At 41.6% G+C, this 27,472-nt stretch overlaps 2 protein-coding genes across 3 annotated transcripts in view; both read right to left on the bottom strand.

Moving 5' to 3' along the window:
• The window catches only part of lamb2 (laminin, beta 2 (laminin S)), a 30,288-nt gene extending 5,334 nt beyond the window's left edge, over positions 1-24,954 (bottom strand). Inside the window, exons 1-25 of one of the 2 annotated variants that reach the window (XM_088399507.1) lie at positions 24,762-24,954; positions 24,502-24,554; positions 14,194-14,363; positions 13,381-13,516; positions 12,355-12,428; positions 12,076-12,264; positions 11,811-11,874; positions 10,273-10,475; positions 10,066-10,186; positions 9,248-9,436; positions 8,977-9,156; positions 8,568-8,680; positions 7,899-7,978; positions 7,037-7,172; positions 6,795-6,953; positions 6,338-6,465; positions 5,546-5,678; positions 5,274-5,466; positions 4,957-5,100; positions 4,162-4,393; positions 3,197-3,366; positions 2,914-2,949; positions 955-1,179; positions 654-871; positions 230-326 (exon numbers count right to left, since the gene is read on the bottom strand). In XM_088399507.1, coding sequence (XP_088255633.1) covers positions 230-326; positions 654-871; positions 955-1,179; positions 2,914-2,949; positions 3,197-3,366; positions 4,162-4,393; positions 4,957-5,100; positions 5,274-5,466; positions 5,546-5,678; positions 6,338-6,465; positions 6,795-6,953; positions 7,037-7,172; positions 7,899-7,978; positions 8,568-8,680; positions 8,977-9,156; positions 9,248-9,436; positions 10,066-10,186; positions 10,273-10,475; positions 11,811-11,874; positions 12,076-12,264; positions 12,355-12,428; positions 13,381-13,516; positions 14,194-14,363; positions 24,502-24,554; positions 24,762-24,766 — 3,448 coding nt within the window. In that variant the 5' untranslated portion in view covers positions 24,767-24,954. The remainder of the gene's footprint in view (positions 1-229; positions 327-653; positions 872-954; positions 1,180-2,913; positions 2,950-3,196; positions 3,367-4,161; positions 4,394-4,956; positions 5,101-5,273; positions 5,467-5,545; positions 5,679-6,337; positions 6,466-6,794; positions 6,954-7,036; positions 7,173-7,898; positions 7,979-8,567; positions 8,681-8,976; positions 9,157-9,247; positions 9,437-10,065; positions 10,187-10,272; positions 10,476-11,810; positions 11,875-12,075; positions 12,265-12,354; positions 12,429-13,380; positions 13,517-14,193; positions 14,364-24,501; positions 24,555-24,761) is intronic. The other variant, XM_088399513.1, reaches the window with a different exon arrangement.
• A 654-nt stretch (positions 24,955-25,608) lies between these two features.
• naa80 (N-alpha-acetyltransferase 80, NatH catalytic subunit) lies at positions 25,609-27,450 on the bottom strand. The gene is made up of 2 exons (XM_088367714.1): positions 27,244-27,450; positions 25,609-26,641 (listed from the first exon to the last, which is right to left on the bottom strand). Coding segments are annotated over exons 1-2 (819 nt in total). The 5' UTR covers positions 27,246-27,450; the 3' UTR covers positions 25,609-25,824.
• Between the last annotated feature and the right edge of the window lie 22 nt (positions 27,451-27,472).

Genomic DNA, 27,472 nt, shown 5'->3' with positions numbered 1-27,472 from the left:
AAGGTGGCGTGTCAATTACTCTCGGTTGAGAGTTTAAGAATTTTTACCAAAACATGATACAGTGACCTGTGCTCTGTGTATTGTATAAAAAATAAAACTATGGCGATGCATACAATGTATTTCTTGGGTTCCCTCCAGTGACACGGTAAACTAACTCATAGCTTTTACAGATCATCCAAAAGTGTATACGTATTACTATTACGGCTAACAAAAGAAATGCATGACTGACCTCTGCACTGAGTCCGAGGGTCTCCCCAGTAGTTCTCCTGACAGTCCGTGCAGGTCTTCCCACCAAACCCATCGCGGCAGTGACATTGTCCACTAAACTGAGCAACACAAAAATTGAAATAAAGAGCAGTTCTTTTAAGTCCTCCAAATAGAAGTCGATAAGTTTAAAAACACAGCGAGACTTTCTTGACCAGACTATTTGTAGTTGCATCATTTGTTTGTTTTGAAACTGAATAAAAATTCAAACAATGGAAGTCAACCCGTTTCCTGAGGCTTATGGTCCTCTGAGGTTCCACTGTGTACCACGAACAAACATTTTCGGGTTCCAATATTTACCACTTGGGGTCCACTGGTTGTGCTCTGACCAGGCCCTCATTTCACATCTTGTATCCCATACCAGTTCAGTTTGTGTGTCCTCTATATACCTCGTTACATGATGAGGTGACTGAGTTGTGGGGGTCACAACCGCAGGGTTCACAGCCTTTGCCACTAGCGAGGTTCCAGTGTCCGGGGGAGCAGTGGTCACACGTCTGACCGATTACATTAGGTAGACATTGGCATTGGCCCGTTGCCCGCTCACACACGCAGTCGTCACGCTCCATACACTGGCTGCGCTCCGTGCCAAGGAAGTTACATACACACTCTAAAGTGAGCATGGGGGATGAGTAGATCATGATTGATTAAAAATATTGTTAAGGTAGCAAGAAGGGTCAAAAAGTGACTTACTCCTGCAATTTCGTCTTGATGCGTCTCCAAAATAGCCACTTTTGCAGATGCCGCAGTTGGGCCCTTCAGTGTTGTAAAGACATTTCCTGCACTCGCCGACTCGCCGGTCACACGCATCAATGTCAGATATGTCGATGTTGTTGTTGCACTGGCACGGCTGGCAACTTCCGCCCGGCTGAGAGGGGTTGCCATAGTAACCTGGAGCACATTCCTCACATCGAGTACCTACATCGAGAGAAAACGCAGATTGGTCAGAGTGAAGGAAGTAGTTTTGATAATCACAAAATTACTAGCAGTGTGCATCTCGCCAGAAAAAGATGATTCTACAAAGTCGTATGTGTGTCTCAAAACGTGGTGTGTAATACGATTCAAGGCCAGTGCAATTCTTTTAGTGGATCGGTTCAATTTCAATCAGTGGGATTGAGATTGACTTGTACAATTAACTTGTCAAAACTGCAAATGTTGCATTTCCTTCAAAGAGATTGATCAAAGATGAGGAAGACCTCTCGGGATTTTGTCCCATCTGAGTTTATTGCTGGGTATTTTTAATAAAAACCTGTCAGATAATCAGAGAAGGGCTTCCTCATGTAGTCAAGGAGATATGTTGGGAAACAAGGACAATTAGAAAAAAAGTTTTACTTTAATTTGAAGGCATACTGTAGGCAATATCACACAGAAACATTCCCCAAAAGGAATTTCTTTCTCTCCCCACACAAATATGTTTTTCTCCAGAACCCATAATCTGATTTTCAATTCATGGTGTATTGTACTCAGGTTGAAGTGGCCATCTCAACCAGACTCAGCATTTTGACTGTCACATTGTTCTAATGAGACAAAGGGGGACGGGGGGTGCTGTGAGGTGTGACAGCTAATTTCCTGAAACAAGAAGTGTTTCTTTGTGAGAATGTGCTACATACAATTACACTAATTAGAAAATTAGCTAATTAGATTTAAAAATAATACAGTTACATTCTGGGATAGCAAGAAAAACCAGCTCTTCCATTCTTGCCAAAACCGCCTGATTGAGAACAAACACTTAATGTAAACTTGTTCTATATAAAACTTTAAACTTACTAATACAACTCTGTTTCAATATCCGTTCTCTCAGACTCCTGCTCTCAATTGTGTGCCACACTGTGCTGCATGACTGACAAAATACTTGGCATATTTGAGTCTGGCAGGAAGGAGTTCAAGAGGAAATAAGCCAAAAAGGGAGTGAGAAGCTGAAGGAAAGATGAAACGGTCTAGTTCATAAGTTCAAAAAGCATTAGTGGTGTAGAGATGAAAGTTGGGTGCCAAAAGAAAAGGAGTATGAGCTCATTTGTCAGTTTTGGAGGTGATTTGTAAAGTTATTAATTTATGGGTGATAAACAGTTCTTCAAACAGTTACTGACCCAGAGTTGTCATCAATCACAGAATTGTCACACAGTCCCCCCCCCAATCCCCACCCCCACCTTACCCACGCACGCACACACACACACACGCACACACACACAAACACACACTTGAAATAAAATTGGACTTCTGGGTCAGACCCTTGATAGGGAATAATATTCACAGACACGTAGTGGTGTATGGCAACGTGAAGAATGAATGTACCCCAACAGACATATACCAATACAGTTTGAGGCATAATTAAATATAGCTGTGGGACACGGTCAAATTACTGTCTCATTACGCTTAAAGTAAAAAAAATCTCAAGATGTCAGTGGGGTACAATTACACTCACAAGTAAAGCTCAGAAAGCGATCGGCCAATTTTTAATGGCAGTGTCCGTCCGTGGTACTACGTGCTGCGTAACACAGCCACTCACAAATTAAAATCATTTGGAGAGGTGTGGCCGAGGACCTTGGACCACAGGGTGCTAAAGCAATGCATGCATGGGCAGGACTGGTGGAAAATAAGGACAGACTTGTTGTGGTGTTGGCAGTCCGGGCTTTCATTTTCATTTTTACTCACGCTTGCAAATGGCTATCCTGGAGCGTTTAACAATCCCTGTACCAGTAATACAGGGGAGGGAGGAAACAAGAAAAGGTTAGATATTTAAAGCACGAGATTATTTTTGGGCTTCATCTGAAGTTGCTCTGGAGAGAAAGTGAGACCATCAGTTTCAAATGTCAACTCCAGCACATACATTCATGGAATAGTTCTGCTGAGTCACTTTAATTTTTAGTTTGCCCCTCAACAGTGGAAGGGACTGTGCAACCTGCTCGAGAGATCGTCAGGTATCAAACACGTTTACCTGTGTATCCCTGGTTACAGTTGCAGACAATTTGCTGGTTACGGTTGTCTTGGTAACAGGATGCTGCAAAATGGCGTCCACTGGTGGGACTGTCCGGACAGGGACATGGGCGACACCAGCTGCCAGCTGCTATGCCCACAATTGGGTTGCCGTAGTAACCATTGGCACACCTATAGAAACAGTGATTTCAGTAAAAGAAGACATTCACCGGATATAATATTGGGGACACACTGCAGCTCCGAAATAGCGAAATAAATATCTCGCTGACTGTGTGAAATAAAACTGAACATCGTTAACTCTGTAGAGGTGTTAGTTATGGTTGGATTATTAGGGATAGAAAAATTGGGGTATTATATTTTTAAGTTGAAAACTTCCATAGGAATTAAACAGAATTAATGGAAATAAACGAGAATATGCCAGGAATTCAAGATTGGTTATTAAAAAGGAGCTTAAATATAATGCGGAAAAATACATGTCAGCAAAATTCTGACTGAAACAACAGTTAATTTTTTTAACTTGAAAAAAAATGCAGCACGAGCAATCCTTGGATACGGGGGAAATTTGGACAAGAATACCCTGAGAAAAAAAAAACCTTGATCTTACTCTACGTTATTTCATCAAGTGGTTGCATGAAAAAAAATCATCTGGATTTGTTCAAACACTCGACAAAACAAAAAAAACATTTTTTCTCAGTGTAGCTATCACTATCATGCATGGAAGTCTGCTTATAGCAAAACAAAAATGTTAACAGGCATGTACTGATGAACTTGAACATGACAGTTTTCAATTGAATTCTGCTCATTTCCCACTTGATTTCCATCAATTCCTGTTATATTCGAAAATTCCCCATTCAAGAAGCTTTCCGTAAACTTGGAAAAAATAATTCACCTCTCTGCAACCCTATTCTTCTGAAATAAAACATGAACAAATTGTCTGGACATGCAGATTCCACAGGTAGATGTCACCTGTCACACTTGTCTCCTCCAGTGTTGTCTCTGCAGTTAATACACGCACCGCTCCTCTGGTCACACTCATCGGCATGGCTGTTGCACTGGCAGGGGCGACAATTGGGGAAGCCCCAGTGACCTGCCTGGCATCTGTCGCACTGCTGGCCAAATGCTCCGGGCCGGCACTGGCACAGCCCGGTGTATTTGTCACACAGCCGAGTGACGGAACCCTCCACGCTGCAACCACAGGCTGGAAGGAGAAAGGATGAGGCGGCTGTAATATGAAACTATAGCACAGATGATGAACGTGGATTGGTTTTGTGTTTAGACCTCCAAGGGGACTAAGGTATGGGATTTTCTGAATGTTCAATATTAAACGCCAGTAGGTGGCGCTCGTGTTCAGTAAGCCACACTACTGTTGTCGTCATAGACATGGATGTAACAAATCTGAGCGAAAATACAACCACTTACTGAATTTAGCGTATTTCACATTTCATTTCAGTATTCTATTATGTTTACATTGTTAAATGTTAAATCATACTTTTTTTCATTGTAAATTATCTACTGCAATAAAATGCTAGGTACACAGGTCAAGCATACCTTTTCAAATATAAATTTAGGCTTTAATTTAAAGTTTGACTCTAATACTGTACAGTATAAATCATTTTTGACAAACGGTATGGATTACAGTTAATACTCTGGTACTATACAACAACATGCTTCAATGTTTAAAACTAGTAAAATGGTCTATAAGTAGCCCACATTGGGATCACAAGAAAAAAAGAGCACCACATTAAAATGATGTTGTCTCACCAACACAGCCCGAGGGTCCAAAGCCGTAAGTTCCAGGAGCACACTGTTCGCACCGTCGACCAATCACGTTGGGCCTGCAGCGACACTGACCTCCGCGGACATCGCACACCGAGCTGATGGATCCCTGGGGGTCGCAGTTACAAGCTGGAGGGAAACAAGGATGAAAACAACTTAAAACAACTCAAGGCAGGTTTAATGCTGATCATTAACAATATAGGAACATAGATGACCACAATTGCTGGCTGAGGATAGGTTCACAGACAAAAGAAAAGCAAAGCGATGAATTGATGATATAAGAAGTATGTTTTTGTACTCACGCAAAGCCCCGTCGTTAATAACAGCCGACATGCTTGTGATCAGCTTGGCACAGGTATCACTCATTGATGGATGGATCACGCTCTTCGCCCCCTCGTGGCAGCGGTACCGCTCGTAGGTCTGCTTCCTGTTGCTAGAGGCCAGGTCCCCGGCATTGAAAAGCTCCATGGAAGAGTGACGAGGCATCAAAGCAATCTGGAGCGAAGAAGCACAAATTCACAAAAGTGACACGGCAAAGGTTGAAACAGAGACAGAAGGAAGGAATCGTCCTCACAGAGTCCATGAGGAGGACAGCATTGGCCGCTCCGTTGAGGACGACGTTGGCGTCCTGATAGCGTCGGAACTCAAAGCGGATGGTGTATGTCACACCTTTCTCCAGACACACGGGCTGTGGAGGGACCATGAACCTAAAGGCATGTTTGGAAAGAAGAAAAATTCTAGAGTCATCTTCTCATATGGGTATAAAAAAATTAGCAGCCAATAAATTCCACTATCATTTTCCCATTGAAAGTAATTCCTGGGTCCCACTGTTGCTGTCATAAAACCTTTATTAACTGTACTTGTAGGTTAAGTACCATTATAATATCCTAACTGTTACACAAAGTCGTCAATCCAGGTCAGAATATACATTATACAAAGTACTGTAAATTGAAAATAATGTAATTGGCAATGATAAGAAATCAGGTATCGTGAGCATTGTCCTATTTTGCATCTGTCAATTATTGAAACTGATGTAATTCTTGGCAAGCTCTCTGAGGGACTTTTTAGAATTAGCCTTGCTTTGCCATGCAATGTGGGGATTCCAGTTTTATAGCAGCAAATTCACAGTATAACACCGGCCAATAACAATGAGCAGAATGAATAGCATCAGTATGACAACTATACAATGAATGAATAAATACTAATCAAGCTGATGGTAATGAGACCACAGGGGGCAGCAAGAGTCTTCAGCAGTAGCAAAACTACACAATAAATACTTAACACATAAGCACTTCTGAATGTTTTTCCTCCATCTCAGCTTTTGTGGTTGAATGCATGCGTGTGCATGTGCGCTAGATTAACAGACCTGGCTCCAGCCGGCAGGGCGACGACATGTTTGTCATCATCTGGGATTGTGTTTCCACAAGGGCTGCTCGTTGGAATCGGGCCCGGACGGATTACTGTTATTCGTACCTCTTCCCAGTCCCGGGGCATCTGGAATGGATGAATGTTAAGAAGCGATGGATGTCATCTAGATCTTTGTATTAGACAAAAGTATTCGGACACCTGGTCATTATACCTACAGGAAGTTTGGACATTGGACATCTATAACAGCTTCCAATGGAAAATTATGACGCCTGTTCGTGGGAATGTCTTTCTCTTTCTGAAGGCCAGCATTTGTGATTTATGACAATTAAGAATTAAGATTTAAGGGTAATAGATGAGGTACAACCCCTAATGGGAGGATTAATTGATAAGAGATTTATATCTAAACATATTTACCCTTATAGTAGAAGATGTTAAGTAAAAACAAATGCACACACCTGTGTCTCATAGCGGATGAGCAGGTCGTACTCCATCGAGTAAGGGATGTTGCTGATGATGAACTCAAGCGTGCCACCCTCAGGTACGCGGGCAAACCCAAGACCCGTCCATGTGGCCGGACGACCCAGCTCGTGTTCTCGGGTCTCCAGTGTGCAGCCCTGACAGAATATGAAAATGCTCATTTGTGAACTTTAATGGCTCTACTAATACATGTTGCTTCATTCACAACTGAGAGTCTCACCTGACCCATTTTGGCCAACTCGGCTTCATACAAGAGGTGATCCAGAGCCATGAAGAAATAAGCAGACTCCACCTGTGTACACTGGCGTCCTGTCATGTGACTGCGGCAGCGACACTGACCACTGTCGATGGAGCAGCTACAGAGAACACATGATTTTACATGAACTACTTTTTCCATTGAATGGAAACAAGCAAATTCTCCAAACCCACTGTTCACGTTTTTTAATCATTCAACCATTAATGTCACTTAAGATTCCAAACATCAGCCGGATGGCACCGCATCATCCAAAGTGAGTTGGCTCCAGTATCTCGGAATAGTTCATCTTATTGTAATGTGAGGTGGCTGCTTTTCAGACAAATTAGAAACTAGAATGAATTTGAAGAGAAAACAAAAATGTAGATAACCACAAATTATCCCACAGAATATATCTGGATGTTCTCATACATTCCAATGCATGAATAGATGAATCCACAAATAGAGTGTGTGGTAGTTGATCTCCCAAGTCGGTAAGTTGGCCCATATTTAAATGTCAAGAATTGCTGATGAGTGACATCAAGGTCGATGTGTCCCAAATGGATACACTTATTTATGGAAATGTACACTAAATGACACCAGACAGTAAAACTAATGTAGAAAATGTGACGCAAACCACAGGCTACATACGTGCAATGCAATAAATATGATTTGGGGCATTAGGCAGCCAGGTAAAGTATGTATTCATACTTTCTGTTTAATCATTACTTCTGTGGGGAAAATGTAGTGCCATAAGCATTGCAGAGCAGGTCAAACTCGAGTGCCACAGACTAAACAGGAGGCCACTGACGCTCTATTTATTTTAATCTGCTCAGTAAACGTCACTCACTCGTTATCCAGAGCAGCTCCGATGTCACATTCGCAGCCTCGGCAGCCATTCAGGTCGAGACTCAGGCCCCAGTGTTCTGGCTGGGATTGACAGATGAGAGAGAGAGAGCAAAAGAGAGAGAGACGGGCAAACAGACAGATGAAATCATGACAACACAAATCCTTCATTCTATAAAAGAAGTGTTTGAGTCACACACATTGAAGCCAACCCTGTAATCTAAAAGACTAACATTCACAGCTTTGTGGTATATCGTCACGGTCCGCTTCTTGTAATTTAACATTGTGGGTTGTCTTCTCTTCCAAAAGAGTGGGTGTATTTTGGATATAGTGCAGCAAATACACTTACTAGGCAGCTTCATCATTTGACCAAAAACTTTCATTCTTTCACACGATATTTAGTTCTTGTTTTATGGAAGATAAGATCCACTTTCGGCCGTGACCATTTTTAGGCCGATGGTAACCCACACCATGTGGACTAACCTAAAATGCCTCAACTAAATTTAGACATAGAGCCCAGGCGGGAGCTTACAGTGCTGTTACACACTATTCCTGGATGAGTGTGACAAGACAGAGAACAAAAACAAGCAGAACTTGAAGAAAGGATGTAAAAATAATTAGGGAGCAGAATGGAAAACAATGAGCGCCACAGGGACCAGAGTGAGCGTCTTACCAGACATTGGTCACAGCTTCGTCCAGTGACAAGACGCTTGCAGAAGCAGTCGCCACTGACTGGGTCGCATTGGGTGCTGCCTGCCACTGTTCCCCTGTGGTCACACCGGCAAGCTGCAGGAGGGGGGAAAAAAAAGCACCTTTTTCCAACAAGTACTTGAAAACAAACTTTAAATGGCATTGGGTCAGTCTAGCCTTTTTTGTCCTTTGTTTTGCATTGGAATCACAACCCAGAAGGAGTGAAAGCATTATGATTAAATAAACAAATTAGGCAGCACGGTGGGTACCAAGTTTTTCTGTATATGTATCCATACAAATGTACCTTGACAATAAAATATTTCAGTCATAAGTTAAGATTCAGATACACTTGTGGAATTTTTTTTTTGGCTTCCAGGGTTGCACATACTCACGCTGGCAGCCCTGAGGGTTATCGGCACTTAGGCCAAAGTAGCCGGTCCTACACTTGTCACAGCGTTGGCCCTCCACATTGGCCTTGCAGCGACACTGACCAGCCACCATGCCTAACGTCGGCGCTGTGTGACTGTCGCACATCCCTCCGTTCTCGGAACCTTCTGGATCGCAGTCACAAGCTGTGGGAGGCACAACGGGGTGCGTTTAGATAATCTGTCGTACAGTACACGCTCACATATATACATATATTGCCTGATGGATTGCACTGACCTATGCAGACCCGAGGATCCCGGATGTCTCTGAGGGGTTCTTTGTAGTAGAAAGGCTTGCACAATTCACAGTTTCGGCCCATCGTGTTGTGCTGGCAGTCATCGCACACACCACCGCTGACGTTGCCCGTGGCCAAATACACGGCCATGTCAAAATGGCATACGGATGAGTGGCTATTGCAATTGCACTCTGAAAAACAAAGGCTGCAATCAGGCTAAAGACACTTACCTAGGTTATCAACACAAATGGAAATATTTCAGAAAAAATAAGAAACACAAATGGAATGCTCAGGAATTTTTAAAGCAGTGAATAATCAAAAACGATAATAGGTTTAAGGATTTTGACCTCACAACCCTCATTTGCCTCAAATTAGGTTCTGAATCTGACTTTTTTCAATATATATTTTTATAATCCGAAGTACTGTACTAAAATCCTTTTGTGAGCATTAGATTTTTAGTACAGACAGACAGACAGACAGACAGATATAATACTCCAGCTAATTATTATGATTTAGAAATGCCACACTGTAAAATATAATTAAGTCTTACAAAATGTAGCAGAATTATCGTTTAACATACAAAGGCGCAAAATTGCTCATTTACATTATAACCCCTTAACTGTTTTTAACTGTATAAGAGTAAAAAATCCACATGAAATCCAAACTGCTTATCATACACAATAAGATAAAATAAATGATAATAATATTTTATTTTATCATACATGAAATTGTTAAAAAGTAAAATGTTCTTTTACAATACGCAACACACTGGCATTGACTTTATGAATGAATGCTAAAACGATTTCAGCGGTGGGCTCACTTTTGCATGAGTGGGTGTTGCGGCCCTCTGCGGGTCTCCACGGCATGTCGTTGTAGAAGTCCTCACAGCGCTCACAGTTCAAACCTTTGGTGTTGTGGTTACACACACACCTGCCGTGAACCTGCAACAACCGACAAGGGAGCGTTACAAGGCATTCTGTAGATTATAGACAGCAAAAACAAATCCATTTGTTCGGGTCATGCGCACCATTCCTTCTATATCATCCCTGACCCCATCGATTGGGGCACACTCAGAGGCGTGGCCGTAGCAAAAGCAGTTTCCACGCACAACCAGCTCATAGATGGCGTAGTAATACTTTTCTTTGATTTCAGGTCTGGGATCCAGCAGGTTGTCGCCCAGCGTGTGAAGTTTAGTGAAGTTTACCCTCAAGTTGGTGATTTTCAGTTGGTCTGTTGAGCAAAAATGAGAAGGAGCCATCGTTATTGTTAAAATTAACTGGATGATCAGTGTTTGTAAAGGTGGCGACAAACAAGCCATAAAAGGCCCTACTGGCAGATAACACGCACACGAGTGAGCGCACAACAAACCCCCGCAGCCTGCTGAGAGGAGGTCAGGGCAAACAGAGCATGACGGGCTTGAGTGTGTAGCATTTGGACAAAAAGTTAATTATCTGGTCTTTGAACCTGTTAGTCCGTGTGCGAGAAATGACTTGAAATCTCAAATGATGTGTGAAATGGTCTTCACAGTGTCCGCAATAGGTCTGGCCAAAGTATATAAACAAAAGTTATTTGTGTAACAACCTTTTTGGGGTCTGAGTAGGATGCAAAAAAAAATAAAATAAATGAAATATGATGAAAATACAGAACTTGCTCTGTGCATTTTGGTGATCTAACTGAAATAGGACAGTCCTTCTGTCCTTTTGACGAGAGGTTTTGAGCAATGCTGGCTGCAAAGTGATGCATGCACTAACCTGCAGAGTGAGTAAATATTCAGCTATATATTGAGGTCAGTTGTCATCACTTGGGTCACTTATTTATAGCTAAATATTGTACAAAAAGACAAACGCAGCCAATGTATTGAAATTGAATGTCATGTCAACCCCCATGTTGCGGACAACATGCAATTTTTGTGGGGCACAAAAAGCTGCTCTTCCTCATTTGTGCACAAAGCCAGCCAGGAAGAACAGCAACTGTGTGGTGCAGATGGGTCAAAAGATCTGCTTTGTGTTCATGGCAAGAAAAAAAACAATATTTTAAAATGTGTTTATCCAACCAACTATCTGGGATTAGATATTTTTCATAATTCCTTTCCATAGACATTGTCAGGAAGAGAGAGAAAATGAGCAGCTAAGAGACTGTCACAATCTACTAGTTTGTGTCAGACAGTATTCAAGTTCTTGCTTTGACATAGAACGATGACTAATTTGAAATAGATAAAATACCACTAATAGGGTACGTAGACACCATCTGAATGCTATATTTTGGCCTTTGAACCCAATAGGATACGAGTTTCAATGAAGACTGAGCAGTGACCGCAGCAGGCCTGAACATGTCGGCGTTTAAAGGTGTTGAACATGCCGAGGTGCAAAAGGAGTGTTGAACTTCAAATACATTTTGGCCATTAAAATCCATAGGGTTCCTGCACTGACACAAATAATAAGAAGTCTAGCAACGTTTAGTGAGGCAAGTTCAAATACAGTAACCAGTTAAATATGCTTAATAGAAATATGAAATATAAAAAATGTTTATTTTTGTGAGGTAAAAATGGGAATAAAGAGTAAATACTCTGGATGTTTGGGCTGTATGGATCTTCAATCCTGATAGCTGGATCCAACACTCTGTAGATGACCTAGACCAGGACATACATTTAATGCAAGATTATTCCGGAACTTTGAAACAATCATACAATAATACAATGAATACACTAAGGTACTTTGATAGTCAGCTTTTCAGTTCAGAACATTTATTTTATGAGAACACTGGCATCGGATTATCAACAAATCCCAACTAAAACTATAACAAATGAAACTTGACGTAATTTTTCACTCACCTCTCCCTCTGTGGACGGTTCTATGTCGGAATAACGCGATTCGCAGATGACATCGTTGATGGTGTGCAGAGGACCCTGGGTTACACCAGGGAAGTTGGCGGCACAGTCATGGGAAAAGTAACGGTAGATCTTCCACGTGCGACCAAAATCAGCCGATCTCTCAATCAGCATGGCTGCTGGACGGAATGTCTGTCAGGAAAAAAAAAAGACAATCATGAGCAATTTGTTGATTTTTTTTTTTTTTTTTTTTTTTAGGGGAGCAAATAATTTAAAAGTTACCTTGAAAGTCATAATGAGGTGAGTGAAATGAAACTCTGCCTCCAAGTCCAGTTGGAGATACACATTTGACTTTCCTACAGCACAATGAAGCACAAGTGTCACATTTATGTATTTACACACAGATTGTACTCATCTCACACTACAGTATTTGTTTTTGTGAAAATCATTGTAACTGTAAACTGATTGTTCCTGCTTATAAGGATATCCTGTCACAAGATAAACTTTTTTACACGTGGGGGAAAAGCCCCAAAATATCCATGATGTAATTCATAGGGTCTGGGAACTTGGGGAGAAGCAAAACGTCTCACTCTTGAAGCAGGTTTCTAGAATATAAAATTGGTTGTGGCTGTCAAATGATAACTTCAACATTTCACAGAAATCACAATGTCCCGTGACTGTTGAATGATTGTTAGAACATGCCCAAGGAGTACTCAAGTGCTCCTAGGAGAAGACCTGTCTAGCCTCTTTATACTGCCATCATTACTTTGAGCCCAAACTACTGATTAATGTTAAATCTGCTCGATGTAAAAACATTCCCACTATTATTAATTACCAAGTCATTCTTTTCAGTCTTTCCACTGCTTAGCGCACTTAAGATCATTCTCCCAGCAGTCTACAATGGAAAATGAATTATAATGAGCTTCTAATCAACAGCTGACGAGCACAGGAAAGGAAAAATCGGAAAAGGAAGGAGGAGGAAGGGTACGATACAGAGGGTGAAAGGTGAAGAGAAGGAGGGAAGGGATTCCATTTTAATCTACGTATTCAGTTTTAATGGAAAATGTGCACATAAAGGATTACCCAACCTCCTAAATCCTGAAAGTATGCATATTAACAGAGTAAGTGACCTTTTAAGTCAGTGAGTGGAACCACTATAGTCATGGAGAGATCACAAAGTTGTCATGGAGACGTGAAGCATCTGTGGCTAAAAATATCCACAATTTTTTGTCTGTTCTATTCTGGCCCAAGTGACCTACTGCAGTGACACAGCGTGTGAAACATGTATCAGTGCAGATCTTTTCTTACCGTTTTCTGACTGCCACCATGATTTCTTGCGATGAGGCTTAAAGGTGGTGATTACGTTCTCTATGCGGTGATTGATAATGTTGTAGACAGGGTCGTAAGGCCTCCGAGAGTCACAGTCGAAACATTTCTTCTCCTCCTACATTGGTGAGACAAGACGTTAGGGTTGTCTGGTCAAAGGGTGAGAGACTTTGGGGTCAATGAGGAAGCCACTGTGAGGGTGAACTTGTGAAAGACATAATATTTATTTCAAATATAGAAAAATAACACAATTAGCGGTACACATGCCTGCCTCAAAGTTTAAAGTTTGCTCAACCAAGTGAGTGAGAATGTGCTTAAATGTTTATAGTACACAGGGGCGGAGCCAGGTATTTTTCATTTGGGTGGCCATTTTTTCTCATAAAAAAACCACAGTCAGGGTTTCATGAAATATAATTTACTCATATCTAGAACAATGTCCATTACACTCAATCAAGCACGAACAACTTTATGTTAATTCTCTAGAGCGTCCCATTTTCTTTGCAGTGGCTTTATTTTTGTTTACATCGTGTACTTCTGTCTCATGGACTGATTCGTTGATTCATCAGCAGTTAATAGCACAGAAAATGTGGTATAGATGGTTCTAAGAATAGCACATCCATGTGAAAATTGCAGGGAAAAGATCCTGGATATCAAAATTTTCCCCTTAGAATGGGGGAAGCCAAGGGTTTGGGCACAAGAGGAGCTCCACCTCTGGTTATACACAGGAGAGTGCGCATTATGACAAACATATTTATGAAATGTCAATTCCACACACAGTCGCAGTCCCAAACCCACCTGCAGGTGACTGACGATGCAGTAGGGCTCCTTTCTCCTCATGCCGCACGTGGACGAGGCTTTCAGGCTCTTCTCTCGTCCGACCAGTAAGTCCCCTGTTGCCGGGTAACAGCTACCATGGGCACAGCCATGGTTGTGGTCGGGCTCCTGGCCAGTGGCTGCAGTTAAGACTTTAGGTAGACGAGAGGGAGGAAAAAAGAAAATGAATCACAGGGACCAGGAAACAGATTGCTAGATAGCTGCACAATCTACCTTTTTAATACTGACTTTTTTCCCCTTCTTTGGTGACAATCTATGCAAAAACTCCCACAAAAACTCTCAACATTTTAATAGAAATATTTTAGTCATAACTGTTAAATTTTGTCCAATTTGAATGAACATAGTATTTATTATAGTCACTGATGGTGTGGTGGTACCCTCGTCTGATTTTGGTCTCAATATGTGCTCTGAGATTGACTAGCAACCAGTCCAGGGTGTTGTTTGCCTCGGCCCCAAAGTCAGCTGGGATAAGATCCAGATCACCAATCATGAACAGGATCAAAGGTATAGAAAATAAATGGATTGACATATTTTTTTGTTATTATGCAAATGTTCAAATTGCAATCCAAATTACACATTTCGCTTTAACATGTGTAGACATGGATATTAAACCTGACCATTCTTTGTGATAATGTAGGATCAGTGTTGGATAATTCATTTCCAAAATGTATGCTTAGAGTAAAAAGACATTTGCCGTGTTACACATTACATGACTGAGTTACAAAATGTGATTTTTATTAACTTATTGATTACTTTTGTAACATGCTAACTCCAACACCGTTAAGGATTTGATGACATCGATTCTGCATCCAAAAGCAGCTTTAGCTCCTTTTTCGATTCTGCAGGTAACACGTGTTTGGGTCTATTTTTACGTTGGAGAAGGGAAGCGATGGTGCGACACACTACCGAAGGCAGTGACTGCATCGTTGTGCTATGCATGGGAGTTAAAATAAAACCTTTGAGACTTTCATGACAACCGGCAGCAGGTGCCTCACATTCCGTCTGACATTCTGTTGCAAATGTTTTTTTTTTTCTTTCTCAATGCTGCTGGTTTGTCTGTATGATGAGATAAGGGAAATTTGTTTTTAAGGAGAGTGGAGACCCATGGGTCTTCCTGTCAAATCTTCAGCAATTTAGCAGCAGCTGGTTCCAATCCTCACTCCATTGTGTGTCCATTCTCAATGGAAATATGTTACAGTGGCTCTACAAGGGATCAAATAGCACTAAGAGAAACTAATACATCTATGACTGCATTTGTTTGATTTATGGCAAAAAATTAGATTTTTACAAGGTGGTTTTTGCATCAATAATTTATTTTCAATGGGACAAAATTGAACCAAAATTGGCACGAGGTAGAGCACAGACCTCCATGTCTAAATTGTGTTAGTAGTCACTTAGACAGATGGGATGCTTAAAAAAATGAAGTTCATGTGTTCTGGACTAGGAATGAGCACAATAACCCAATAATCAGCGACTGATCGATTGAATAGAACTGACTGTTCCTCCAAACAGCAATGGAAACATAGTGGACGTGGTCGTGGGACTGATTGGCAAATGTGCCCCGCTTTCCTACCTACAATTTTACAAGCAGTACAATTGTGATCGTTAAGGACTATTTAAAGCTGACATTATTAAAGTAACACTAGATGGAGAGCCTAGAAGATTTACTCAGATGGTAAATTATCACACAGCGACACTGGTGTGGAAAGAGAGATGAGTGGGAAGTGAGCTGAGGAAGCTTTCACACGGACAAGCAAACACACATATAGTCTCGAGTCGAGTATTGGACCCGTGTTAGTGGCCACCAAGTCGGCGACAAATGCATAAGAGCAAAGGCAGGAGTGTGTAAGCAATTAAAATATATAAGAAAATATCAGAATTAAAGCATTGGAAATGATGGAGACTCATGCTAGTCGTTCGAGTTGTCTTTTATACAGATTATATACGGGGTTCTTGGCTACTAAATTCCTAACTCTGATTCATCAATCAATTCACTCAGATTAAGTTTTGTTTGAGTTGATCCAAAATATTTCATAAGAATCTGGTACCAAATCTGTTCTTGAGGGTTGTGTTCTAAGGCTGCTTTTGTTCATCATCTGCTAATTTCCTTCCCATTGACACATATTCAACACCAACTTGAAAGACAGCCAATTCTATTGTTCACCAATACTCACCTCCCTCTCTGATTGTTGATCCAAAATCATTCAATACTTTCTCATGCTCACCAGTGGGGGGAAATGCCACTTTAACTCAACTATCAAACACTATCAGTTCTCCCAGGTTAAGAGTCTGGGGGTCTTCCTCGACAGCACGTTATCTCACATCAATATTGTTACTTGACCTGCATATAGTATTTTCCTACGCACAAAACACCACAACAGTTCTTGTTCACTACTTGCTGACTTCACCCAAAGATTACTCTTAGACTCTTGCAGGGGTTTGTACCACTCATTAACTACAACAAGTGAAATCAGCCTTTAGAGATACATATGTAAGCAGGTAAGATATCGACACGAATTCAATGACAATGTACCCATGGAGGGAGACCTAATGATCCTACTGATTTTAAAATCTTCAATGTCATTTGATAGTCACTCCAACATACCGTCCTAAAATGAGTTGTAGAAACCCATTCAACTGAGAAGGTGCAATCTAATTTGGGATTTGGAATGGGTCAACTCTCTTTCCTTCCTGAGAGCAGGTTCCACCCTTTCACAAAGCTCTGTTAAAATTACAAGTGTAATTCCGCGGAAAAGATTTACAAATGGCACGGAACCTCCTTCATTGAAGTCATTACCAACAAAAACAGTGAGTGGTACAAAGGCAGCCGTGGTGCGGTCGTCCACTTATCTTTTATCTCACGGTTCGGAAGTCAGTTGACATCTGTTCTGCAAACAACTGATACACGATCAAGAGTGTGCACGTGCGTGTGCATGTAGGAGCAGGGAGTTTGTGGAAGTGAAGCAGACAAACTGTATCTTGTCACATTTATCTGTGTACGTTTCTGTGTGTGATTGTGTAAGACTTTAGAGTATTCACGTCTCCCGATGAGGAAAATATACCGTACGCAGAATGGTAAAATTCACTTTTTTACATGAAAAAGTCCTGTAATGAATTAGCAGTTAGCCCCAACTAAATGGTAAATAGAATGCACTGATATGTTAATTAGGCAATGTTTACCAGTAGTAGGATGAACATATTGTTGTACTAAATGCAACATTTCTATTATTGTTACTATTAACACTGTTGTTTATTTTCCTTTTCAGTATCAAAATTGTCTTTGTATGTAAAAACACAAAGGGCATTTGTTTCCACAGTTACAACCTGACCAAGAAATATTTATTTTAAACGTACTAAATTAAATGGTTTTAAATCCCTTTTAACGCAGCATGTTTTTGTTGCAGTAAGTTAATGTATTATACTTGTTATAACAAACAAAATAATAGGTATAATTTACATTAAAACTGCATTAATTTCCAAACAAAGAAGAATAAGAAAGAAACATTTAGAGCAGGCGTTACTGAGCAAAATAATTGTCAAATGTAGCATGAATTTGAATATGTTCATACCTTTATAACTTTGTAGCACTAGGGTTTTTTTTTTTTTTTGCACAAAATCATTTTTTTAATCGTCCCCTCCATTTTCAAACACTCTTGAAATTGAGATGGCATGACATCATGCAGAAACATGAGCAGAAAATGAGGGACCGTTTAGTCATGTCTCACTCTGCTTTCAAAACAACTCAGAACAGCAAATAATCATGAAGCACATAGAAGAAGAACGATTTGAAGGTTTCGTTTGGTGTCACTGTGAGTGTGAAAATTGGAAATGAAAGGTCACAGGGAAGTACTTTGGATTTAAGAGCGCACTTTATCTTTCCTCCCCCCTCTGCACCCATACATGGAAAGAGAAGGCACGGAGGAATGTTGGGTGACAGCTGAGCAAGGAGCCGCTGTGTCTGTACGAGAGGCTCTAAGCTCACTCGCCACTGATGTCAATTAGCCCCAAACAGCAGGAAATACATTGTCACACTGCTGCGGACTACTTTTCAATATGAACAATTTATTATTAAACTTCAAGGGTTCTAATCATTGTGAGGCATAACCTTTCTTTAAACACGCGTGTTAAATCCATTTCCAAAACACACTGAACTCTAACTACTACGAACAAAGATTGCGTGATAGCCAGGCCCTCTCTCCAGTACAATATTCGTGAGCTCTGGATGAAGGGAGAAAAACTCCCATTGTTGCAGATGCACTCCATCTTTTGTTCCATTTTCAGTCTGTCTGGATGAAATAACTACTGAGCTACAGTGTGTATCCTTGTAATTCATTCACAAGAGAAGGCAAGGTTAGTAAAAGGATGATAGCTGTTGGTGGAGAGGATGTGGCATCATCATGACACATTGTGACAGGTCTAGTCTAACCAGGGCAGGGAAAAGACAAACTGTTGCCACATCAAGCAAACAATGGCCGAAGCAAAAGGTGGGGCTATCACTGGGTGGACAATTAATGAAGGTAAATAATGGCAGAGAACAGAAAAACATCACTATTTATCTTCTCGCTGCAGCCCTTGCCATCAGATAGAAGAGAAAAGTCAACATCCTCCTGGCTAATTAAGAGACATGTTCACTGCCTCTATCTTCTCTTTGCTCAGCACTTAACTGAAGGATGACTGACTCCCAACCAAACAACCAGCTGCTTTCCTTCCTCCTCCTCCTCATCACGATCCCGCCGGCATGGGATATCTCTTCCTGCCGTTCGCACTCCTCCTTTTTGCCTTGCTGTTTACGTCCCTCATTTCTGTCATCCTCCCGTCATCATTGCATATGACGGTGAGTAAAGTATTGGGATCCATACCAATTGGGCACTGGCAGTACATAGGTAGACTACAAACTGGAAAAAGGGTCGTCTCACACTGGCTTGTGTGCAGTTTTCTTTGCCAATTTTTCTCATAAAAGCCACGTAGGAAAAAAGAAATACGAAGACATGCATACTATGGACCCTAAGATATACAAACGGTGACAAGCCCTTTAAAATGACACATGATGCTCCTGTTCTAACATCCATCTTCTGAAACCCTTTTCGTCATGGGGGTCGCAGGCATAGGGCCCTATTTTTGTTCCGGGGGCAAAACTACCCGTGTGCATGGGTGAAGTTGTCTTTCTTTCGGTATCTTTAAGCGCCACTGTGGGCTGGAACGTCTTGGAAATAGACTTTTCCAAGCCAATTTGCGCCGTGTCTCTCATTTGCATCAAAATCAGGGCAGTTGAAGGGCAAACCCGAGTCTGCCGTGCCTGACATTGCGGAAACAAAATCATCACTCCACTTGGGGATCGTGTCCGCGGCCCCGGTGACATCGGCTTGGAAGCACGGAGCACTAACCGCTGAGCTAAAAGTTGCCGCCGCTGCCTCACCTTGTAACTGCATTGGAAGGTGCAACTGAGGCTGGCATGATTGTCATCTGCTAAACATTTTCATCTTTTGGACCTTTCGTCTCCTCTATCTCAGAAAGATGCCCTTCAATGTGCACAATAATCTATTATTGACTTAACAACTCTACATGAGAAAAGACTAGGAGAGAGTTAGAAATGCGGGCGCTAGTGTGAACGTTCTTGAAACAAATGCCTAGCTGCATGCAGATGTGTGAAGGCCAAAGAAAGCAGGGTTAATGGTGACGTTCATTCAGAGCCGCGACACTCCTCCGCCCACCTGTTGCGGATGATACAACACGCGTCTCTGTTCAGACGTCTGGCCCATGACACAGGAATCTGCTTTGCATCTTCCAGCTGTCTCCATCTGCCTGCTAATCTAACTCAGTGTGTAATGGCAGCATCTGGGCCTGATCACTGAGAGACTATGTTAGACTTCCAGACTGTCATACTAACCAACAGCTGAGAGGAACAATAGTCCATGCCAGGCCAAGAACACTTGGATAGCATGCTTGATAACAGTGGAACCTGAAGGTCCGGTGCAATGAGTTCAAGTTTTACTTCAACGACAATTTTACAGAAAGACATGGTTTAAAGTTTATTTCTTTGCCTTGACCAAGTGTGTGTGTAGGGGGGGGTGTTAATAAATATAATAAATATGAGAGGGTTTGATGCATGCGGTTGTCATATTTATGAATGCTGTACAGTGACACCCAACAAACATATCAGTGGAGCTCAGAATTTGTCTGCCTGCACCTGGATCAAATTCACCAAAATCACCTTAGACCACCTGAACCACAACTTAGACCAACCCTGACCAGGTCTAAATTCTAGTCAACTTTTTCTTCAACAAGTTGCCAGGTGTGGCGAGGGCATGTAAAAGAAAATACCCTCAGTCCGCCCTAATGGCTATCATGGCGTAGTGCGGTTTGCCAAAATCCCAAACACGGTAAACTACGCCGCCGGCACAAAAATTAGGACGCCACGGTTTTTATGGCGAGCCCACATGCGCTGTATACGCAAATAGACCAACGTGGTAAAAAGGGTGCTTATTAAGCGCATTAACGGCCATGAGATGAAAGTGATTAGGATGATCATATCTCAAAAGGACCAACTACTGACCACAGACTAAATAGAGCAGATGACAAGGCACATATGGCCAGCAGATGTTGACTTCAGCTTTTCGCTCAACAGCGCTTGTAGGTTTGGTTCACTGTCCGTGCTAATTAGAGCCCTGATAACCAAAATGTGGTGCTGCTGAGATGAGAAAGCTCAAAGAAAACCGTCAGTACATAAGGAACTTATCGATATTTATTTGCAGTCTGTGTTGGTTGGGAAGTCATTTTTATGTAGACTAAAAACACAATAACAACAATGTAGCATAAACATTGAGCTACATTAATTATTCTTAATGGTTGAAATGTCCTTCGTGGTACACACACTACTACCAAAGAAGTCAAACAGGGCCATTATTTTTTATGTATTCTTACTTTACGTCATACACATACCAAGGTAAAACAATACTGACCTCATCAAATTTAAATGTCAAAGTCAATTTTGACCCATCACAGTCAGTGAAAACCGACATGTTTGTAAAACATTCAAAGTTTCTTTTACTAGACTTTAGTAGGATGTTGGACAAAAATAATTGTTCACAGCTGCACAATTTGGCCACAAAAGCCTTTTTGCCATCATTCAACAGGAGTTCATATTGGGGGGTAATATTTTCACATCTACAATTTATTAGACAGCAGCATATCAGCAGTTAGCACATCTTCCTCCCAATTGAAACATTTTCTGTTGTTTACAAGCTTAGTCCAGGGTGTGTGTGTGTTTGTGTGTGTGTGTGTGTGTGTGTGTGTGTGCGCGTGCATGCGTCCGTGCGTGTGCGCGTGCGTGCATGCGTCTGCATGAATGTGTATGTGATCCATTTGCCTCACTACAGTATCGCACTTCAATTCTACCTCCTACAGTATCGCACTGCAATTATACCTTGTCTGAGATTACAAAATTAGAAGTCTCAACCTCTCAAGGTGCTTGAAAGGGCTATTTTACACAGCCTATCATTAGTATTAGCTACTGGCTTTGCAGCAAAAATAAAAGACTCGGAAAGTAAAATGTCAAGGGGCACAGATGGTGGGAATAACATTGAGACTCTTCCAAGAGGAAAAAGACCAGAATGTGATGAGTTAAAGTAAAAGTTGTCACTTTATTTTGTGATACCAATACCGAGAAGACAAAAATGAACCAAATATTTTGGATTGCATAAAATCCTGCCACAGTAATAAGCCAAGCTCGAGCAATTCAGTGTAAATCTACGTGTGAGTTGAATTAGATTGTTTGCATATTTCTACACATAGAAGACAGGTAAAGATGTAAATATACTTTATGATGAGTTTTGTGATTATGTAAAGACACATAACAAACAACATAATGGTCAAAATCTAACAGTCCGGTCAAGCCATTCTAAAAGCAACATCTGCTTGTTTAAGTTCTCTAACACTTTGTCACAAGTGAAATATTCTCCAGGTTAGGTCAAACAGTTGGATCCTGAGTAGGACATTAGTAATCATTCAATTCATCCTTTGTTTTTTTTAATGAAACCAGATTCATTTCTCATTTCATCCTCCCCCACCTTTATCTCCACCTCCACTTTTCAGACAGAAAAGCTCCTGCCAACAAAAACCAACTCACCGGCCCTTTCATATAAAGCAACCTGTTCCTTCTCTCTGCCCTCCCTTTTGCCCCCACCTTTAAGGCCCACCCCCCTTGTTCTTTGTTTCTGATTCTATCCAAGCCATTCCCGCTGCTCTACTTTCCCTGCCTTTCTCTCTCCTTCGCTATCTCCATTGCTGCTACTTCGTGGGCTTTGCTGCACCATTGTTCTGATAGTGAGACATTTCCGGAGGCTGTCGCTTACAAAAGGCCTCTGAGACACATTCCCAAACGCACATTGCCTAAAAACCACCTTCACCTGCGAGCGTTTTGCACGCGCGCACACACACACACACACACACATGCATGCGCACACACAGACACACACACACACAAGAAGCTGAGAACCCCATGTTCTTACACACAAATTGACATGCAGGAAAAGTTGAATTATAGAGGATTTGCTTTGCCTCAAAATCCACTTTGAAGTTTTTTTACACACACACATGCACGCACATGCACGTACACACTCACACACATACACACACACAATAGGGAGGATAGGGAGCTGTCCTTCACACAAACGAGAACAAAAAGGTGAATTTGAGAATTTGCTTTCCCTCAAGTTCACATGCATGTACAGAAACATACTCACTCATTCACACAAACATTAATACACTTAATGCTCTCATCCCAGGGAAATACAAGGGCATGATGGGAAAAGTGAAAAGAAAGACTCCGAGTTTGTTTTGTCTCATTGACACACACAAACACACAAGGCAACATGTACACACAAAGCTACACACTAATTAACGTTTCTGACCCTGAGAGTTGGGAAATGACCCTTGGCCTTCCACCTTGTCCCGAAAGGCGTCGCAAGTCTCCATGGCCAGCTGTCTGTCAATGGGTCTTATAACCGTGTGGGATGTTTAACTCGCTACTGGTTCAAATTATACACCACCATTTCCTAATCAATTTTTCCTTGCAACTTTCACAAGTGATGAAGGATTCCAGTCTAAACTTTGAACCCTGCAATTGTTGCTCAAGGACACCTCAACGGTGGATTTGTTGCAAATGCCCACATCCTTATGCTAATTGGGGGGCAATCGAACATGGGGCTCTTTGGTCACAAGCCACATTCTAAACCACTCATGACTTCCGCTGTATCACAAATCAATTAGCAAGAAAATAGCATTATGGAACATGAACACTGTAACGGAAAGATGAGCAATATAAATAATAAAATATCAGCTATATTCATAACACTTCATGAATTCTGGCAATGTACATTCTGGTAGTTTGAATGCTAGCACCAGGTCACAGGAAACACAAGTGAAATAGACTTAATGTATGCATAAGATTCTTAAATTCATAAAAATCACTTGAAAAACTCATATTGCCTCAACATTTGTCAATATTATTTTTACCTCAACGATGAACTGTAATTTTCCGCTAGTTTCTTATTTTCTGGGTTGACGTGATATTGATATTTTCAGCCTTTACATGGGCAACATCTTGGGACGAACATACGGTGTCTTGTAGGTGTCAGCGGGAGTGTTTGCGGATTCAGCTGGGCTGCTTTAAGAGGACCGTAAATGGAAGGCATGCCACCCACAGAGGACTTTTGAATCAAATTCAACCCCGCAGACATTAAAACACTTCAAGAACACGTAACCTGATATTTACAATGAACAAAAAGGAAAATTTGCTCTTCACTATTCTTACAAAGGCAAAATATTTGATACGGCTCTTGTACTAGAGGTGATGTGCAAATAGTCATGCTTTGGTGGGTCAGTGCACATGAACAAATGATTGTGAGAAACTGAATGCTGAATATAGTTCACGTTTCACTTGCAATTTGAATGTTTTGGTAACGTGGAGGGTCCATGCAAATGTTCCAACCCTGATCTCCTGACAGTGAGGCAGATGTACTTAGCTCAAGGCTGCCCAGCTGCCCAAAGATAAAATAAATGTCGCCCCGATGCGAAATGATCTGATTTGTTTGGCATATTCGACTTGTTTTTGTGCAGCCAACATCAAATAGCTCATGTGTTGCCCCTTCAGTGACCTAAAGCCAATCATTAATGCCTCGACAAGCCCACCACCGGATCACTTCTGAGGATTTCTTAAGGATCAAAACTCATGGATGGACTTCAAAAGGTGCGGGTGTCGTGTGCACTCACCGCACACCAGCACCAACAGTGACGCTTGCATCTCGCAGCCGCACACGGACAACCTGCAGGAAAAAGTTGGCAAACTTCATCATCCGCACCACATGCCTACTTTGGAACACTTTTACACATGACTTAAAATACATGTATTAACCGGAGCACGCACAATCTTTAATTGAATTTCTTTAAATAATTTCCTCCGATTTTTTATGTTTGCCGAATCCTTTCAGTTACGCACGGTCTTAAACGCCGCAGGGAGTCAAACAACTCACCGCATTGGTTCCTCTCCAGTCTCGGTGTCCGAACCCGCCGCTCGTCCTTTGGGTCCACTTGCTGAGAAGCTGCAGGACACGACAAGAGGGGCTTGCGTGTCTTTGCTACGGTCGGAGTGAAAGTTCGGTGCTCCTGCGTGTGGAAAACCCTTGTTGGTGTCCTACTGGAAGGGAACAGAGCGCAGACAGAGGGAGGAGACACACGGGCGGTCGTGGGGCAGTGGGGGTTAAAGCACCCACACGATTAGAAGTACGAGAGGTGGCAAAAATACACGCTGCGGCAGTCTGTATGTGTGTGTGTGTGTGTGTGTGTGTGTGTGTGTGTGTGTGTGTGTGTGTGTGTATGTATGTATATATATATATATATATATATATATATATATATATATATATATATATATATATATATATATATATATATATACATACACACACACACACACATGTATGTATGTATGTATGTAGTGCTATAAATAAATAAATAACACTCAAAGTTTTGTGCTACAATGAAACTTTTTCTGTGTGTTGTAAAGTAGTCCTATTGCTATTTATCAGGAGAATCTGTCAAAGGTTCAAATGTTGTCAGCACATCACAAATGCCATTACAAAGAAATTGCTTAATCAGGGCCTCAAAGGTGAAAGTGATGATGCCAAGGTTATATTGACTATATGATTTATAATTATATTTTCAAATATCAAATAAAATACTGAAGGGGCTTAACTGGGGTTATACAAATTTCTGACAGGGCTATCGGCTGCCCTCACCCCAATGTCTTCCCAAAAAATATACAATTTATATTACATACACAAATACAAATGTATAAAAACACTTAATGAGAACAAGTGCTGAAAATTGAATTTTAATTTATTTTATTTGTTTGCAGTTCACATAAAACCATCTCACTGCTTTTCAGAGCTGAAAAAAAAATGGAAGAACATAGTCCATCTGTTGTATGTTGAGTTGTTTAGGACAGTGCATGATGTAACAAATTGATGCCAGAATTTTCTCCCGAACCTTCCTCTATACGTTTCTTTTTTCGATGTTTAATCCCAGAGGTGTCCTTCAGAGATCTTTGTGCATCCAAAAAATGGATGCTCCCTTGGCATCTCTGTAGGTGGTTTCTGTAAGAGTCTGAATCACAGGTGCTCTTTCAGCTGGAGGTGGGATAGGAGGAGGCGGTGGAGGTATGGAGGAGGTCACAGGTAGTGGAAGTATGGTAGAAGGAGGAGGAGGTCCTATATTCCCAATGGGGCTGTCTTTTTCTACTTTTTGTATTTTTACGTTAACTTCTTCATAAGGGATTTTGGAAAACCTGAGTAGACTCTCCTTAGGAACAAACGAGGCCAATGCTCCAGAGTTTTGCACCGGCGTTGATAGCTTGTAGCCAAGGTGGGCGTAGAAGTGCTGCTTATTGTGGGTGGTCAAGCACAATCGCTTGAACCCCCGTCGTTTGGCATAGCACTCAGTCTTTTCCATCAGAGTTCGCCCGTAGCCTTTCCCTCTCTCCGTCTTTGATATGACCACAGATTCCACAAACAGGCTGTGGCTCTGGCCTATGACTCTTGAGAGACGGGCATGACCAAGCAGCTTCTCAGTGTCTCTGGGACCCTGCAGGAGAACTAGGCAGATGGGGAAATCGGGGCAGGATTTCTGCAGGGAGTGAACACGAGCAGTCTGGCTCCTCTGCCACTCGGAGTTTACTAGGTCAGCGCAGGTAAGAAGCAGGTCCGGGCGGAGGTGGATCGGAATAACATAGCTGTTCTCTGCTGGTTCAGTTTCTGATTGACATTCTGCATCACTTTTATCGTCTGAAATTGAAGGCTCAAATACTGTCCGAAAATGAGGGTTCACATCGAGCCCTCTGGTTCCAGACTCTGCCCTGTGGGGGATCATAGTTTGATCCAGATTAGTCTTTATTCAATGTGAGGCAATGTCCAGCCTGGAGTACAATAGTTTTTAGAAACTATAGTGGTACCTTGACTTTAAAAGTTTGTTTACAGGGACAAAGGCATCTCACCGAGAACCACTGCCCTCAGAGCTTTGTAATTAAAATGTGCTTGGCACAAGTAGCGACACCTAGTGGCCAACAGAAGCATTAAGCGGGTATCGAGCTCGTGGGACGGGGGTCGTTCTACTCGTGCGACGAATTGGCATATGATGGATATCATTTTTCTGTAAAACATGCTCGATTGGCTTTTTGAATAAACGAGTAGACTGGGATGTCTGTAACGTTCTTTGCACTGCTACTATCCTGGAAGTTTTATTCGTGCAGCGCATTATTTTACTCGTCTGGTTCAAATTTGGGACTTGTAACAAAGATTTACCAAGAACTGAAGTGACGGAAGGTGAAGTTAAACGCCAGCTAATCATGCTTTCATCTTAAAGAGTCAAGTGCAACAGTTTGATATTAAATGTTGACGTTTCCTTGAGCAAGATACTACTACTACATACTGGTAGTAGCTAGAAATCAACTTTACCTACATGCTCCGAGTCCACGCTCGGTCGCCGTGGTAGCTCACTCAGCTCGTTCCTGCTCCTGAAGCAGCCGTCTGCAGTAGGCTTTACTTGGAGCACCAATGAGAACCGTAAGAAGTGCTCTAGGATCAGCTGCTTCATTAAATCTACTGCTCTGTCTCAAAGAGAAGACAAACGTGTAGCGTTTCCCGCTTGTGATCCTCGTGTGCCACCATGCGCACAGGAGTGATATTGC

This window comes from Syngnathus floridae, chromosome 2 (assembly GCF_059516105.1).
Source record: "Syngnathus floridae isolate MCC-2025c chromosome 2, RoL_Sflo_1.0, whole genome shotgun sequence".
Classification (NCBI taxonomy): Eukaryota; Metazoa; Chordata; class Actinopteri; order Syngnathiformes; family Syngnathidae; genus Syngnathus; species Syngnathus floridae.
This window is presented reverse-complemented; position numbering and strand designations above follow the sequence as displayed.